This window comes from Ordospora pajunii (genome assembly GCF_021821965.1).
Source record: "Ordospora pajunii strain FI-F-10 chromosome Unknown Cg_03, whole genome shotgun sequence".
Lineage (NCBI taxonomy): Eukaryota > Fungi > Microsporidia > Ordosporidae > Ordospora > Ordospora pajunii.
In genome coordinates, this window is record NW_026848120.1 from 135,237 (window position 1) to 150,923 (window position 15,687).

Sequence of the window (15,687 nt, forward strand, 5' to 3'; positions counted from 1 at the left end):
GGCTATTTGAGAATGATTTTCCCAGTTACTTTGGCGGTGTTTCCTTCGAATACCAGTTTGAGATCCTGGACGCCATGAGCGAATGTGTGAGAGGCAGCCATGAACTCCGAGCTTTTCATTTTGTATCCGTTTTTGTCTGATTCCGAGTCTTTTGTGTATTCGATGGAGAAGCCGTTTGGCAGCGTTTTGAATTTGATATCTTTGTGGTCGATGTTTTTTGGCAGTTAGAAGGTCTCAACGATTTCTTGTGTTTTTGCAAGGCTATCGGCGCACATTGTATGCGAGGAAGAGAGTCAATATATAATTTGTGCTACCAATTGCATATGGAGCTGACTAATCACGTGCAGCACGAATGCTGGTAGGTTTGGATTGAGTGAATGATGGCTTGAGAAGTTGATGGGCGTGAATCATAATGCATGAGTGATACATCGATAAATAAATGCATGAAAGTGAGGAGAAATGGAGGCAGAGTATATAATTAATGGAAAGCAGTACCCCATAGAATATGAATAGGCTGGAGAAGTTCTTTACGACTCTGTATACAGCGCAGTCGAAGGTTCTGAAGAGGTACACAACTGATGAGCTGGTTTCTCAAATAAAAGAATATGTTGACTTTACGCCTTACATTCTCAGGCAAACATACAAGCTTTTGTGTGGGCAGGAAGGAGAGGACAGGAAGAACGGGGCGAAGATACTTGGTTCGCTGATGTTCCAGTTTAAGCTTGTGACAGAGTTCAAGATTGAGTATATGGAGGGGAAGGACATATATCTGAGCTGTACAGGAGAGCAGTTCAACGTACAGGCGCCATCCATACAGGAGCAGAAGAGGATGGTGAAGAAGCTTGCGGACATGGAGCATGTGGAGTCGAACTTCCTGAGCGATATTGATTTTAGGGCAAGTGCAGGAGAGGCAATCAAAAGGCATAAGGTTGAAGAGAAGGTGATTGAGAATCCGTTTGATTTTTTTGAGCAGGTAAGCGAGAACCTGCTGAGTTACGAATGGCACAAGCGGCATGGGGCGTTTCTTGCATTTGAAGCAATGTTTTCTGAGATGGGAGAAGGGGAGATGCAGGTTAAGATTGATCCTAAGCTGTTTTCGAAGATCTACGAAATTCTTGTTACGGACAAGTTCAATGACTTTGTGGATGACAGGACGGTTGCGCCTGTGAGGGATGCTGCAGCACGTCTTTTAGCATGTATCTACCCATTGATTGGGGCGAATGATATTATTGAGCAGCTGATTGGATTTCTGGACAACGACGACTGGCAGGTGCAGTTTTCAGGGCTGATAGCACTTGGATATCTGAAGGAATATGTGCCTGACAAGGAGATGCTTTATAAGAAGCTTGTGTCGCTTTTGTGCAGTGTGGATGAGGACATAAAGCTGCTTAGTGCGGAGCTTTTGTGTGAGTTTCCGATTTGCTCTGATGCGGAGGTGATTCTTGACAGATGCTGGAACAATATCGAAGCGGAGGAGGTTATTTCTGTGTCAAAGACGTCCAACCTGTCGCTGCTTGCAAAGATATATAGAGAGAATCCTGGGATAGAGGTGCCGTCTGATAAGCTAAAGGAGATTTTCCCATGCTTCACATCGCCTGTTCCTGATGTGCGTATCAGCATTGTGAAGATGGTTGAGAACTTCAGTGACGAGTCGATTGATTTTCTTATTGCAGAGATGATTTTGATTGAGGAGAAAGAGGAGATAAGGGAGCTTGCTATGAGTGTTTTGAAGAAGAAGAGTGCGATGCCAAGCAACCTAGTGGTCCATTTTATGAATGTTCTTGGAGGAAGTTTGTATGAGCCGTATCGTGAGGATGACTTTGTCTCATACGATGACTTGTATTTTACAAAGAGCGGAATAAATGTGATAGGGAAGGACGAGATACTGAAGAACAGGTGTTGTTTGTTTGAATGCCTGATTGGAGGGGAGATTGCAGACTTGAAATGCAAGGAAACAATGATTGGCAACACTTTTCTATTTCTTAGCAGATTTGCTCATGGGTATAGCAAGAATAACGAAGGATTTGAGTGTGAAAATGCTGAAGAGGAGGAGAGTACCGATGAAGAGATGCTGGTAAAAGGCCTTGAAGAGTATTTTTTGAAGTGCAGAGATCTAAAGATGGCGCCGATGAAGGAGTTCAAGAAGAAGATGGGGGATCCTAGTATTGTATCGATTCATCCGATGGTTGAGGCATTGTATGTTGACTATATCAGGATGCAAGCAGCAGTGAATCTTCCTGAGCTAAAGTTTGCAGTGAAGATGTACAAAGTAGAGACATGCAGGCAGTTTCTGAGTTTGTTCTCGAGGATAGTGACTGATGCATATGATGAGGGAAAGGTCTGTGTAAATAAGTTTTTGATGAATGCATATGAAGGGCTAGTGCAAGGCAGTGAAGGATTTCTTGTTTTTTTCAAAGTTTTTGGAGCAAGGTTTCTTCAGCATGTGTTTTTCAGCCGGGTGATAGGCTTTGATAGCAGACTTGACTTTTTTGCAAGGACAATTGAAATATATGCATGTGACGAAGGAATAAGAAGATTGGAGAGTGTTTTTGAGGATGCACTGCAGAAGAGGAATGTAGCAGTGGTACGTGGGTTTATGAAATCTCTTGAGTTTAATGAAAGGTTTGTAAGGAGCATGCTATATAATCTGGATGTTGAGCTTCTTGGTATGCTGATCGATGCAGGCGATCATTCGTTCAACCCACTGTTTGTGAAGCCTCTTTTAAATAACATTTCTAGTGGTAAGGATAGGAATGTGTCTTGCAAGGTGTTTTCGAAGATTATTCCTACGCTTGGATTCCGAACGAATGAGAAGATAGCCGAGGATCTCCTTGTGCAAATTGATACAGAGAACAAGGCGCTTGAGTCTTTACTTGATTCGAAGAAGATTCCTGAATACAAGATAAAGTGTCCTATGGAGACGAAGCTGAGGGATTATCAGGCGGAAGGAGTAAGATGGTTGAGCTTTTTGTACAGCTTTAATCTGAATGGGATTCTTGCGGACGACATGGGGCTTGGAAAAACGCTGCAGGTGCTGACTTTTCTTTGTTCTGAGATGTATGAGACGGACAGGAGAGTGCTGGTTGTCTGCCCGTCGAGCTTAACTGGACATTGGAAGTCTGAGGTAAGGAAGTTTTTTCCTTTTATGTCGTGTGAAGTGTATAGGAAGGAAATGAAGAGTGATTATGCGATTATAGTAAGTTCTTATGAAGCGTTTAGAAATGACTATCTGAGCTTTATTGAGAAGGATTGGTTTTATGTAGTTGTTGATGAAGGACATGTGCTGCGTAACAAGCAAACGATGCTGTATGCGAGGATGAACATGATAAAGTGTGCAAGAAAGATAATACTGACAGGAACGCCGGTGCACAACAGCGTTGAGGATCTTGTCTCGCTGTTCAACTTTCTGATGCCAGGCTACATTGGGCCTGAGAAGGACTATGGGACGTTGAGCGTCAAGATGTCTGACTCTGAGATTGAAAAAGCGCATGCCAAGCTTGAGTATCTGCACAAGAAGGTTCTTCCGTTTGTTTTGAGGAGGCTGAAAATAGATGTGCTGAAGGATCTGCCGCCGAAGATAATTAGAGACATTATTATTGAGTTTGGGCCTGCACAGGAGAGTCTGTATAGAGAGATCGATGAGAACGGAGGAAGAGAGGAAGCAGGAAGAGCAAATGAGTTGGAGTATGGAAAGATTGACCAGAAGAACGCTGGATTTAAACGAACAAGGGACTTGTTCCTTGCGATATCACATATAGGGCACTTTAGAGACTCGGAAGAGGTTTCATGTAAAGTGAGGGCTCTCGATGACATTATTTCGCTCTGTGGAGGAGAAGAGCTGAGGAGCAAGATTCTTGTGTTTTTCCAGTTTAAGTCGAGCATAGATCTTGTTGTGAATGATATTATGAAGAGATACAAGTTCAAGCACTCGAGGATTGACGGATCTGTTGTGAGCTCAGCCAGGACAAAGATTATTGAGGAGTTTAATAATGGAACCACACAAGTTTTATTTCTAACTACGCAGGTGGGGGGTCTTGGGCTCAACTTGACTGCAGCGGATACAGTAGTGATGTATGAGCACGACTGGAATCCGTTCAATGATTTGCAGGCAATGGACCGAGCACACAGGATAGGGCAGAAAAGAACGGTCAATGTGTTTAGGCTCATAGTGAAGAACACGCTAGAGGAGAAGGTTATGAATTTGCAATCGTTCAAGATGTTTATTGCAAACAGTCTTATATCTCAACAGAATGCAGACATAGAAACAATGGAAACCAAGGATCTTCTTGAGAAGTTCCGGGGATAGATGATGCCTGTGAATAGTATTTACAGGAAGTAAAGATGATGGAGTGCTCGATTTATTGATGAGATTAAGCGATTATTGATTAGAAATGCACACGTGCTGGATTAAATGTGGTACGATGTTTTTGTTTTATCAGCACAATTCATCAAAAGATTATCATCAATCTTGTTATAAACAAACATATATGGACAGGTTTCTGAAGGGGAATAAATTAGATGTTTCTAGTTATCTGGCGAATAGCATGTATACCAGCTTGTCTTGCGAAAATGTGTGTGGAATGGGTATGACCGATCCTGCTTTTGATTCGAACATCTATTTAATGGCAGGTACTAAGAAGCCTGATGCAAAGCTGGTGGTGCAGCCTTATAGACAGGTGAGGATTGGTAGTCTTCCTGATGATTTCTACAGTAGCCTAATTGATTGGTCTGGAGATAATGTGTTTTTCATGGCCGACGGAAACCTGCTTGTTCACAACTTTTGTTCGTCAAGAACATTACAGATGTGCAGTCTCGGCAGTTTTGGAGTAACCTCGATAAAGCACAATTCATCAACGAACAGTGTGGTGCTTGGGACATCGATTGGGGTTGTTCTGGGCATCGATATGGTGTCTTTGAAAATATCAAAATATCCATTCCATAAGTCCAGGGTGGGCGTGATAGAGATGGATGGCACAAACATCATAACGGGGAGTAGGGACAGGAAGATAAAAATAACAGACCTGCGCTCTGAAAAAGCCGTGGCAACCATTTTGCAGCATCGTCAGGAAGTATGCGGCCTTGGGCTGAGCATAGACATAAAGTTTTTGGCATCAGGTGGAAACGACAATAGACTTTATATTTATGACTACCGAAATTTGTCGCATCCAATCAAGCAGTGTTCAAACCACAAGGCAGCAGTCAAGGCGATAAGTTGGTCGCCGAACTTTCCAAATCTTTTTGTCTCTGGCGGGGGCACTGCTGACAAGACCATCAAGCTTTGGGACATGAACCTGGTCAACTCCAGTAAGTCAAGCACATGCCTTATTAAGTCGATGGATTATGGATCACAGATCTGCAACATCAGATGGCTGAAGTCAAACAAGATCCTGAGCACGCATGGATACTCAAGAAACGACATACGCCTTTCTCAAATTCCCTCATTCAAGATTGAGAAGTATTTTGTTGGGCATAAAAACAGAGTGATTCACTTTTCATGCTCAAGCAATGAGAAGTATTTTGCTTCTGGATCATGCGATTCAAACATAAACTTCTGGGAGTTAGGCAATGAGAAGGATGATGAAATAAAGATTAGATAGACATGCTCTATGCTGTATGAGCAAATTTGCGAAGCGTGATGTTCGGGATACGAAGTTCTTACAGGCTGTGCTGTACAAACCAATCATGCATGCAACATAGAATCATCAATGATACATCCTGATGCAACTCGAAACAGAGCAGCACTGAAACACAAATATAAGCAGATGAGTGTGGCAGCGCAAGCTGGTATGAAGCATAATGAACTGATTGAGCAAGGAATTGGTAGGCATCGGCATAATCCGATGGCATTTGAAGGGCAGCCGCTGCAGAGCATGAGGTATCCCGAAAAAAACGTGTATGGAGTCTATGATTATCACTTTCCATACACAGACCGGTCGTTCCAGCCAATGTACATCAATCCAAAACAGCTCAACTGGATAATGAAAAGAAAAGCAAGGCGAGATGTGCTTGATTCGCTCATGGTGGCGAATAGGAGAAATTATTTGCATGAGAGCAGGCACATACATGCAATGAAGAGGCTGAGGGCGCCATCAGGTAGATTTCTGACCAAGAAAGAAACAGAAGAATTCATCAAGAAAAACAGCGTTTAACTCCTAGCCATCGTGTGTCCTTCTTTATAATAAAATACATGCTAATAAATAAAATGTTTTGTTTATTGATTTGCTCCTGCATATTATTATATTATTGCAAGTTGCCACTACTGATCACTGATCACTCACTAGTTAGAGCTCTTTGTTGGCAATCGCACATATGTTCCTCCCTCGTTGTACTTTCTTGTTTGGTAACCGATCGAAAAGATCAGCACCGCCGCAACAATATAGAAGAATATCTTGCATATTGTGCTTGCCATCAGCATGTCCTTGATGCTGTTGTGCTTAATGCTGCCTTTTGCTTCTTTATCGTTATTTATGCTTTCACCTTCACTATTGATTTTCGCAATCGCATCAAATGGTCTCTGTAGCTCGAGTTGTTTGGTTACGGGCTTTGCAAACAGTACTGGGCTCATCGACATTCCATAAGGGCCTTTCTGCTCAAACGGGAATGAGTCTAAGCGATACGGTGCTATTGTTCTTGTAGTTATGATCAGTGAGTGTCTTGATGGCTGCATGTAGTATGCACCAACTCCCAGAATCATCGACAGAATCAGCATGTTGATGCTTTTTGCATCTTCTTTTAAAAATCTTCCAAAACCAAGTTTCATGTATGGCCCAATCCGCCTTCTCTATGAAACTGATTTACGTTTCACATCTATACTGCAACAGGTGTGCCTTTGTATGGAAACACGGTGAGTGCCTCTTACAGACACATTATTCTCGGCATTTCTATCCCTCTGATGTCGATATTCAAACTCTTGGGCCTCAAAAAGAATGCCACAGAGAAAGACGTCAGGATCCATTACATAAGGAGATTGATCCAAGTGCATCCAGATAGATCATCAGGATCAACAGACGAATATCTCAAACTAAACAACGCATATGAAGCATATACTAGGAACAAAGGATTTCAGGAAACGCCATATGCTGTTTGTAGACGTGCAGACATACACTCAATAACATGCAGATGCGGAGAAAAATATAAATTATGCCACGAAGTAGAAAGCAGAGTAGATTGTGAGTGCTGCTCATGCTTCATAGAAATTGAAGACAACATCCTCGAGATAGGTGTAACTCATTGAAAAGCATACCGTTGCACATCTCTTTGTATTTACACTGCTAATGAATCGTTCTGGCTTCAATGAATGGATCATCAAAAGTTATACATCCACATCTAATAAAGTATTAATACGAAGAAGCTCAAATTCACTTTATTCGCTTTGGCCGACTTTCTGATTCTTAGGCTTCCTTCCCTTCATCATGATACGCTTTTCACGATTGTGACACCTGAGATTGCCTCGTGGATATGTCTTCGATCCACGCTCTCCAGGTGCAGGCCCCCAGAACTTCGCCGACTTTCTCGAAAACTTGTTTGTTGACACCAAACACACATCATCCATGTCTGAACACACCTTAAATAACTCATCAAGTGTATGTATGCTTCCTCCATACTTCTCAATCTTTTCCTTCACTTCCTTGGACCATTGCAACGCAACAATCTTCATCGCTGGCAATATCATTACCTTGTCATCATCAAGTACCTTTGCAACTATCACTGCTACTTTATCCTGTTTTCCTTCGAGCTCACTCATGATCTTCGATATTTTCACCGGTTGCCTGTCACTTTTCGACATCATCAGTCGCTTAGATATCTTCTTCAGGCATAGATAAGAAGTGTTCTTTGCAATCTTGCTGTAAAACTGAGAAAGCGCCTGTAGATACACATTCGCAGAATTCGGGCACTTCTTTGTTGCTACTGTAGACGGTGGCAGTCTCTCAAATTTCTTAATAGACGTGCTGTACATTGCTACTTTCAGGGTAAAATTTTTCTTTCTTCATAACCATTCCATTCAATCGACTTTACTCGCAATATTCAAGCAAACGCTTTGAATGCTCAGCAACTCTTACACATGCATAATCACATAAACAAATACTACAAAAGACTCATCATACTAAAGCATAATGCAAAGACAACATGCTTCAAGTATTCACGCCTCCTTTTTATTCGTTCGACATCAGTTTTTCTTCTTTTTATTGTCTAAAAACCCAAGTCCTTTTGTTACAAGATTTAGTCCCCTCTCAAAATCAGATTGCTTGCATTTGCCAACTGCATTCCAATAAAATACTTGTCCACAAATATCTACACCGTTCAAATGCAAGCGAGTGTTGTTTTTCTTCTGCTTCCTGACACAATCGATTCCTCTGATAGTAATCTCCTCTTTGCTCATGTCACAATAGTCTACCATCTTTACATCGGCTTCTTCAGGAACAAAAGCAGGAATAATATGGCATTCGTCATGCATTTTACTCGCCAGGGCCGCTCGCTCCATGTTAAAATTTGACTACACAGTACAGCTATATACAAGTTCGTTTGCTATTCATACATTATTCAAAATGCCTTATACTGCTGGAAGTCCTGCATTTTAAGCACTTGCCTTATCCAATTTCTATGCGCTATTCATTACATTCTGTTCATAGCTCCTTTGATTTATATAGCATATTAAAAACAACATGGCATGCATAAGCCTCGAAACCAAACACCCATTCCATCCCTGCATGCTTCTTTACTTCCACTTTTTCATTAAACTCAACCACACTAAACATCTTATTGGGCCCTTTCTCTTGGATATAGCACCTGGCTGATTGCCCAAAACACCTCTCCACTTCCTCAACAGCAAGCATCTCACTAGAAACTATGCACAAACAGCACGTACTTCCTTCTGGTGCAATTATTGCATACTCAGCATCCTCAAGGTGTAATTTCACAAATTCAACGTTCAAATCATCAAGAATGCATTGTCCATTAAGCAGCTCTGCTGCATACACATCACTCAGCAAACTGTAAAAATAAATCTGTTCGTTTACAGATTCACATACCTCTTTGAAAATCGGAGACCTAAATGTAAATATCTTACGGAGGTCATGCCTACTTACCATCCTATTTATTCCACTCACCCTAATATACATTAGCAATCAACCGAAGGGTTCAAATATATTAGCACACTAATGCCTATCTAATCTGCACAACCAACCAGCAGATACACCACAGCATCACAATGCGTGGGAAAGACACAACCAAAGCCCTACACACACTACACAGATGCTGGCAGATACACAAACAAACGAGAAACATTTAATCACAGATAGATCTTATGTGCCTGCTTCGTAGCTTCAGAACAAGGTTAATATCCTTCGGGAACACAGTAACCCGTTTTGCATGTTGTGCACAACTCTGTGCATCCTCAAACAATCCTACAAGATAGAGCTCAAGTGCCTCCTGAATAGAAGCAAGAGCCGGGCCCTGGAATCGCACATCTGCCGCATTACTATTCTCCCTCACTACTGACCTGCATGCTCTCTGGAAAGGAAGCCTTCGTATAAGAAACTCAGTACTCTTCTGATACCTTCTGATCTCCTTCAATGCAACAGATCCTGGTCTATATCTGGACTTCTTAGCGCTCCCACTCGGAGTGGATGTTGTTGCCTTGCGTGCAGACTTTGCAGACAATTGCTTGCGTGGCGCCTTTCCTCCTGTTGTTTTCCTAGCAGATTGTTTAGTTCTAGCCATTGTGGGGTAATTTTTTAGGTCTTTTATAACCAAGTTGGAGGGAAGTTTGTTGTTTCGAATTTGATTGATAAGGTTCTGATTGACAAATAAAATGCTAGGCATCTCTGAGGGCATGCACGGATATAACAGTTGTGGTTACCTAGATATGGCTTAATTGTTTAATTTATTTTCGTCTTGCATCTCTCTATACTAAGATGCATAGCATTTTGTTGCCTTATACTCGTTCCTGTGATTTTTGCTGCAACCTCTGAAACAAATCATAGGCGCATGCTTATCGATGCCACTTCCTTGCATTAAAATAAAATCAGTCTCAATACTTCATCATATGGCATCTGTTTCCATGCTAGTAGTTTGCTTCGATAATTCTTGCTTATAATCTTGATCCACACTGCTTGCTGATTCCAATCCTGAACTCTTTCTTGCAAAGCATCCATCAATCGTGCAAATTCTTTTATTATACGCATTAATTTCTATTTAGCATGTGCAGCGTTGTTAATTAATGCCGCTATCACATTTCATATCTATCAGCTGCATTCTCCATGCAATTCTCCTTTTTGTGTTGATAAAACCGTGTGATGCCCCTAGCAAACGATGAAAGGAATAGAATATCTTGGAGAAGCATTATCACTAATAAATGCTATGCAGGTTTACCTCGCAGCAAAGTTTCTGATAACAGACTTCATTGCAATATTCTTCATAGAGAGCTTTGTATCTTCATTGATAATCTTTTTACTGTCTGCTCCATTTGTCGTAAAGAAAACAACCTTCAAGGAGGTCTCCAATAATCAACTGGAGTACTTCTTCTCAGGGCTTATTACATTTTTGACATGTCATGTATGGTACAAATGTGCAGGGATGATATCTATCAGTTTTGGATTGGCTGCAAAGGGGCTGTGCTATCCATTATCTGTGATGCTGATGTTTGCCATATCATCTTCGATCACTGGTAGCATGATGAGGAATCTTAGCATGGTGGTTGTCATCTTTATCAACATCTTGCACTCTGTGGACACGAGCCTGGATGGATTTTTTGATATATACTCGGGTATTTTTTACCTGGTGCTATATGTGATATTTGCTGTTTCATCTGACTTCATAGCGAGATGCATGATTAACAGAAACGGAATAACAAAGTTTCTGGTTGCAAACTCGTTCTATATCATATTGTATTCTTCCTTGCTTCTTCTCGATCCAGATATAGACAATAGCTCGGGAGTGCAAATCTTTATGAAGAAGAATCCATACACATGCATTGCACTTACCGCAATGTCCACCATTTCGAAGATCTTGGGCCCATACTACATATTCAAGCAGGGGACTGTTGCATACAGCAACACAAGAGTATCTACATATGCATATTTCAATATTATAAAGTGCTTGGCTGATGTATGTGGATTCTGGAGGCTTGGTGAGGCAATTTTCCATTTGATGATTTACCTGATGGTGATGTTTGTTGAATGAGAAGGCATGAATTGTACTATTGGTTTGCCGGCTATGATTTATGTAAATGAAGACAAAATGTAATGCAAGTGTGCTTTTCAAAAAGGAGAGTGTGAACAATTGGATTTGAGATGGCATTTAAGGATTTGTTTATGCTCCCTTGAATGAGCATTGACTTAGAGGCAAGGCTCACTGAAACCGAAAGGGTGATTTTCGAGCTGATAAGAAGCCATGCCAGAAGGCTTGGCAATGTTGTTCCAAGGGTTGCTGGAGGATGGGTAAGAGATAAGCTGATGGGAAACTCATGCTTTGATATGGACATTGCATTGTCAAACATCAGTGGATATGGGTTTGCATCAGGGCTAAGTGAATCCGCAACAGGTCACAGGGTGACTACAGTGCATGTAATCAAGAACAATCATGAGAAGTCAAAGCATCTGGAGACGGCTGTTGTGAGAATAAATGATATATGTGTGGATTTTGTTGGCCTGAGGAGTGAGACGTATTCTGACGCAAGGGTTCCTTGTGTAGTGCCTGCAACGCCGGAAGAAGATTCGTTTAGAAGGGACCTAACAATCAACTCGCTGTTCTACAATTTATTTACGAATACAATTGAAGATCACACAGGACGAGGGATAGAGGATATACGCAACAAGGTGTTGGTTACACCATTAGATCCAAAAATCACGTTGTTTGATGATCCGCTGAGGATAGTTAGGATCCTCCGATTCCACTCAAAACTCAAGTTTGATATTGATGAGAGCATATATAATGCAATGGAGGATGAAGAGATCCGTAAGGCACTGGCAAGAAAGGTTTCGAATGAGCGAATTTACATTGAGATATCGAAGATGATCCACTATCCTATGGGGCAATATGGACTGCTGGAAATAATCAAGAGAGGATATGTAGGGCCGATATTCAAGCCTCCTGTTTGGAAAGAGCAGTCTTATGAGCAGGGAGTTAGGTTTATAGAAGCAGTTGAGGAAATCACCAATCTATGTGCTAGGCCATACAGGCGAGAGATCCTTTGCCTTTATACTATTTTGTGTTTTTTCAGTAGGCAAACGGTTGCGGGGTACAAGAAGAGTGCATACTGCAATACGTATATAATGAAGAATTCTCTTCCGTCATCAAAGGCCTTTGTTAAGACAATAGACAGTATTGAAAAGAGCCTTGCCTTTCTGGACACACAGGATCTGGAGAATCTTGGGATTGAAGGCCTCATAAGAGTGGTAAGATGTATGGGAGAAATGTGGTATGAGTCTCTTATCATTTACTGTGGAATAGAGCACATGCAAAGTGCAAAGGGGAAGTTCAAGAATGGGCTAGGCATAATATGCAGGATAATACAGGAGTCTATTGAAGAGTACTATAAGGCCACGTCAATAGTAGATGCAAGCAGCCTGATAAGAGAGCTTGGGATTGTAGAATGCGAAATGCGATTCTATATTGAGGAAGGAATTGTGTACCAGCTTGTAAGCCAGACTGATGATCCTAGAAAGGTTGTCGAGCATTTGAAACGAATCAAGGGCTTGCGATGAGTTTGTGATTTAGTATGGCAACACAGTCACAGATATAAGCCGAATGGCAGAGCTTACAAAGAATTGGCAATTACATGGTTGGCAGTGGATCAATCCGCAGGATAGAATACAAATATATATGAAACAAGCCAATCTCTTTGTTTAATTGATTAAATCACATGCAGCAAGTATTCTTTGGTTCACCCACAGTAAACTTTGAGGAGCCTTTGGCGGTAGTAAATCCAATTTTCTTGTACTTTTCAACGAGCTTTCTTGTCAGGAAATCGAAGCTGTCATTCACACAGATGTTGTCTTTTGCACTTGTCATATAGAATGCATTTTTATCGATTCCGTGAGTTTTCAAAAACTCATCGACTTCGTCTTCGGTAACAACAATTCTTTCCTTGTCATCAACCTTGTTTCCTAGAACAACTATTTCAACATTTTCATTTGTGTTTTTCTTGACTTCACGGATCCAGTCTCCAAGATTTTCAAATGACTCCTTGCTTCCCATGTCAAACACTATGATTATTCCGTTTGCCCCCCTGTAGTAGTTCGATATGATTGCCCGGAATCTCTCTTGCCCCGCAGTGTCCCATATCTGCAGCTTTACCTTCTCATGGTCAATCACCACTGTCTTTACCTTGAAATCGACACCGATCGTGCTTGATTGTGTAAAACTGTATGTCTCATCGGCGTATCTTTTCATTAGGCATGTCTTGCCCACCCCGCTGTTTCCGATCAGGATGATTTTGAAGAGATACTTGCATTCAAAGTCTTCTTCCATTCCCCCCTTTGTTGTCTGTAATTTTATCCGAAAAATGATCCAGAATTTGATTTAATAGACGCTGCGATGCTTGAGCGATATTTCAAAGCTTCAGAATTTGGAGAACGGTGCTTGGTTATGAAACAGAGTGTGTCAATTGCCGAATAAAACATAAAACACGGGCGATATTGCACTGATAAATGCAGTTGGCGTCGAATATAAGGCTTTACATTCTTGGAGAACCTCTGTTGAAGCCTTCTCAACACTCACCACAGGATCTTTTCGTTCTTGAGTTTCCATCGAATGCTACGTTTGATGCATACCTTGCAACGGTTGTCATACTGATGTGCATAGGAATATGGCTGGTAGTGTTCAAAAGGCCACGAGAAGACGGCACATCGCTTCTGTATGTGATTGGCTTTATGCTGATATTCTGCTCTTATTGCCTCCAAAAAGCCATAGAGCTGAATAAGCTTATTAATAAGGCTACGATTGATGCAGAAGTGCCTGAGCAGGAATGGTTTTGGAGAAAGTGGATATATCCGAGAAGTCAAAATCATGCGGTGATTGCCGATCGGAATGCACATGCTGAATCAGGTATACTTGAACACAACACGGGCGGAATATCCTCATACCTTACACTGATATTTAACAGCAAAGATACAAAGGCAAATAGAAGGAACACGGTAAGTGTAAATGCTCAACGGAAACACAATGATCAAGGAAAAGCTGAAAGTATGCATTCCGTTCAAAGATCGATTGTTGGCACAGATGTGATTGGATGCGCAGGCAAAAAATCCTCGCTAGAATGCACTAAAGAAACAGATAGCATTGGGGTGGAAAATCCATCGTTACATCAATACGCAACAGACATGATGCTGAGCACATCTAGTATGCACACTGATCCAAAACATTCAGGCAGTGGCAGTCGCTTAGTAACATCGTTGTATGACGAAAAGCTTGCATTTGCAAATAGCTTTGAGACTATGAGTGGAGCGGAAAGCAAGGTAGAAAAAAGAGAAGTGACTCTTAGAAACCTCATGAGGATTTTTGAATACAAATATAAAATAGATGAGGATCTCAAAAAGCACACATCGATCATTAGAAAGGCAGAGGCACAGACAAACAAAATACTCGAAGAATTTTCAGTCACATTTCAAGCATTTATGAAGGAAGCTGAAAAAATAGAAATGGAGATGATTGGGTTTAATGCATCAACAAGGTATTTGAGGATATCATTCAATGAGTTGAAGGCTGAGATCAAGAAATATTTCTATGGCGTTCCCGATGTAGTAGCATTGAATGGTGTTCTTCAATATCTATCGAGGCTGGAAGAGAATTACCATAAGGAATCTGAAGGAAAAGGCGATGTGGGCGCTGCCGTGGAGTATGAAGGATACTTCCTACTTTATATTGCTATACAAACTGGTTGCTGCTTGCTGTTCTTTATGGCTGTGCTGCTTAAGATTAGATCAGGTATAACAGTATTAAGGCCTGTAGTTTCAATTTTCTTGATATTAGGAATGCTAATAAGTATTTTATTTCTTCTTAGTGCACAGATGCTTGATAGAGATTGCAAGTCTGGGTCTGTCAATGGATGCAATTTCACACATACGTTTGTGAGGGAAGTCGAAGGAGTTGAGGCATCAAAGAAGGGAGAATTGAAAGAGCAGCTAGATGTGATGGCGATCAACAGTCGAATGCTGTCGAACGAACTACAAGCATATGTATTGAGAATAGCAGATGCAAATTTCAGTTCTAAAATGGCGGTTTTTTCGAATCTATTTAACAAGATCATGTTTGTGTATGATGATTTTGAGCACCTGACTGCGAAGAAAGTCAAGAAAGATGAGTTCTATGGGTATGTGAAAATGATGAATAGGCAGCTTGAGGTGATTGGAAAGTACCTGGATGTGTCTGTACAGAAAGATATGATCGGCATATATGCTGAGGAGAATGCATTTTCGTTCTGGCTGGATACGGATAAGGATTCCGTGGTTGAGCTGGTGCGGACGATTACTGGGTTGGATGCTGAGGACAGCGAAGGAATGCCATCAAGATGGTGTGTGGATGCATTGCAAGCGATATGTGATGCAAAGGATGTATTTGACAGTTTGTTTATGCTGATGCTTGCTGCAGGGCCTGCATTCTTGGCTCTTCTGTATACTTAAGAGTGTGCTTGGCTAAGAAAGCGTGAATATAAACATGGATATATAAACAGAGGAATAGATCCCCGAA

The 15,687-nt window shown here is 41.3% G+C and overlaps 13 protein-coding genes across 13 annotated transcripts; 7 read left to right on the forward strand and 6 right to left on the reverse strand.

Moving 5' to 3' along the window:
• Window positions 1-505: 505 nt before the first annotated feature.
• On the forward strand, window positions 506-4,306 carry HK407_03g06030 (SNF2-like protein; the record flags this gene model as incomplete). Its single annotated transcript, XM_060420594.1, has 1 exon — window positions 506-4,306. One exon carries the CDS (start codon window positions 506-508, stop codon window positions 4,304-4,306), a length of 3,801 nt encoding a protein of 1,266 aa, XP_060277308.1.
• A 181-nt stretch (window positions 4,307-4,487) lies between these two features.
• Window positions 4,488-5,597, forward strand: HK407_03g06040 (uncharacterized protein; the record flags this gene model as incomplete). Its single annotated transcript, XM_060420595.1, has 1 exon — window positions 4,488-5,597. One exon carries the CDS (start codon window positions 4,488-4,490, stop codon window positions 5,595-5,597), a length of 1,110 nt encoding a protein of 369 aa, XP_060277309.1.
• A 108-nt stretch (window positions 5,598-5,705) lies between these two features.
• HK407_03g06050 (CCAAT-binding transcription factor) lies at window positions 5,706-6,149 on the forward strand (the record flags this gene model as incomplete). Its single annotated transcript, XM_060420596.1, has 1 exon — window positions 5,706-6,149. One exon carries the CDS (start codon window positions 5,706-5,708, stop codon window positions 6,147-6,149), a length of 444 nt encoding a protein of 147 aa, XP_060277310.1.
• A 128-nt stretch (window positions 6,150-6,277) lies between these two features.
• On the reverse strand, window positions 6,278-6,760 carry HK407_03g06060 (uncharacterized protein; the record flags this gene model as incomplete). Its single annotated transcript, XM_060420597.1, has 1 exon — window positions 6,278-6,760. The coding sequence occupies one exon, from the start codon at window positions 6,758-6,760 to the stop codon at window positions 6,278-6,280; it is 483 nt and encodes a 160-aa protein (XP_060277311.1).
• A 132-nt stretch (window positions 6,761-6,892) lies between these two features.
• HK407_03g06070 (uncharacterized protein) lies at window positions 6,893-7,234 on the forward strand (the record flags this gene model as incomplete). The annotated part of the gene is made up of 1 exon (XM_060420598.1): window positions 6,893-7,234. One exon carries the CDS (start codon window positions 6,893-6,895, stop codon window positions 7,232-7,234), a length of 342 nt encoding a protein of 113 aa, XP_060277312.1.
• A 129-nt stretch (window positions 7,235-7,363) lies between these two features.
• Window positions 7,364-7,957, reverse strand: HK407_03g06080 (ribosomal protein L18; the record flags this gene model as incomplete). The annotated part of the gene is made up of 1 exon (XM_060420599.1): window positions 7,364-7,957. One exon carries the CDS (start codon window positions 7,955-7,957, stop codon window positions 7,364-7,366), a length of 594 nt encoding a protein of 197 aa, XP_060277313.1.
• A 210-nt stretch (window positions 7,958-8,167) lies between these two features.
• Window positions 8,168-8,455, reverse strand: HK407_03g06090 (uncharacterized protein; the record flags this gene model as incomplete). The annotated part of the gene is made up of 1 exon (XM_060420600.1): window positions 8,168-8,455. One exon carries the CDS (start codon window positions 8,453-8,455, stop codon window positions 8,168-8,170), a length of 288 nt encoding a protein of 95 aa, XP_060277314.1.
• Window positions 8,456-8,624: 169 nt separating this feature from the next.
• Window positions 8,625-9,119, reverse strand: HK407_03g06100 (uncharacterized protein; the record flags this gene model as incomplete). Its single annotated transcript, XM_060420601.1, has 1 exon — window positions 8,625-9,119. The coding sequence occupies one exon, from the start codon at window positions 9,117-9,119 to the stop codon at window positions 8,625-8,627; it is 495 nt and encodes a 164-aa protein (XP_060277315.1).
• A 166-nt stretch (window positions 9,120-9,285) lies between these two features.
• Window positions 9,286-9,822, reverse strand: HK407_03g06110 (histone H3; the record flags this gene model as incomplete). The annotated part of the gene is made up of 1 exon (XM_060420602.1): window positions 9,286-9,822. The coding sequence occupies one exon, from the start codon at window positions 9,820-9,822 to the stop codon at window positions 9,286-9,288; it is 537 nt and encodes a 178-aa protein (XP_060277316.1).
• A 489-nt stretch (window positions 9,823-10,311) lies between these two features.
• Window positions 10,312-11,181, forward strand: HK407_03g06120 (uncharacterized protein; the record flags this gene model as incomplete). Its single annotated transcript, XM_060420603.1, has 1 exon — window positions 10,312-11,181. One exon carries the CDS (start codon window positions 10,312-10,314, stop codon window positions 11,179-11,181), a length of 870 nt encoding a protein of 289 aa, XP_060277317.1.
• A 143-nt stretch (window positions 11,182-11,324) lies between these two features.
• HK407_03g06130 (tRNA nucleotidyl transferase) lies at window positions 11,325-12,704 on the forward strand (the record flags this gene model as incomplete). The annotated part of the gene is made up of 1 exon (XM_060420604.1): window positions 11,325-12,704. One exon carries the CDS (start codon window positions 11,325-11,327, stop codon window positions 12,702-12,704), a length of 1,380 nt encoding a protein of 459 aa, XP_060277318.1.
• Window positions 12,705-12,858: 154 nt separating this feature from the next.
• Window positions 12,859-13,470, reverse strand: HK407_03g06140 (GTP-binding protein; the record flags this gene model as incomplete). The annotated part of the gene is made up of 1 exon (XM_060420605.1): window positions 12,859-13,470. One exon carries the CDS (start codon window positions 13,468-13,470, stop codon window positions 12,859-12,861), a length of 612 nt encoding a protein of 203 aa, XP_060277319.1.
• Window positions 13,471-13,649: 179 nt separating this feature from the next.
• On the forward strand, window positions 13,650-15,620 carry HK407_03g06150 (uncharacterized protein; the record flags this gene model as incomplete). The annotated part of the gene is made up of 1 exon (XM_060420606.1): window positions 13,650-15,620. The coding sequence occupies one exon, from the start codon at window positions 13,650-13,652 to the stop codon at window positions 15,618-15,620; it is 1,971 nt and encodes a 656-aa protein (XP_060277320.1).
• Window positions 15,621-15,687: the final 67 nt, after the last annotated feature.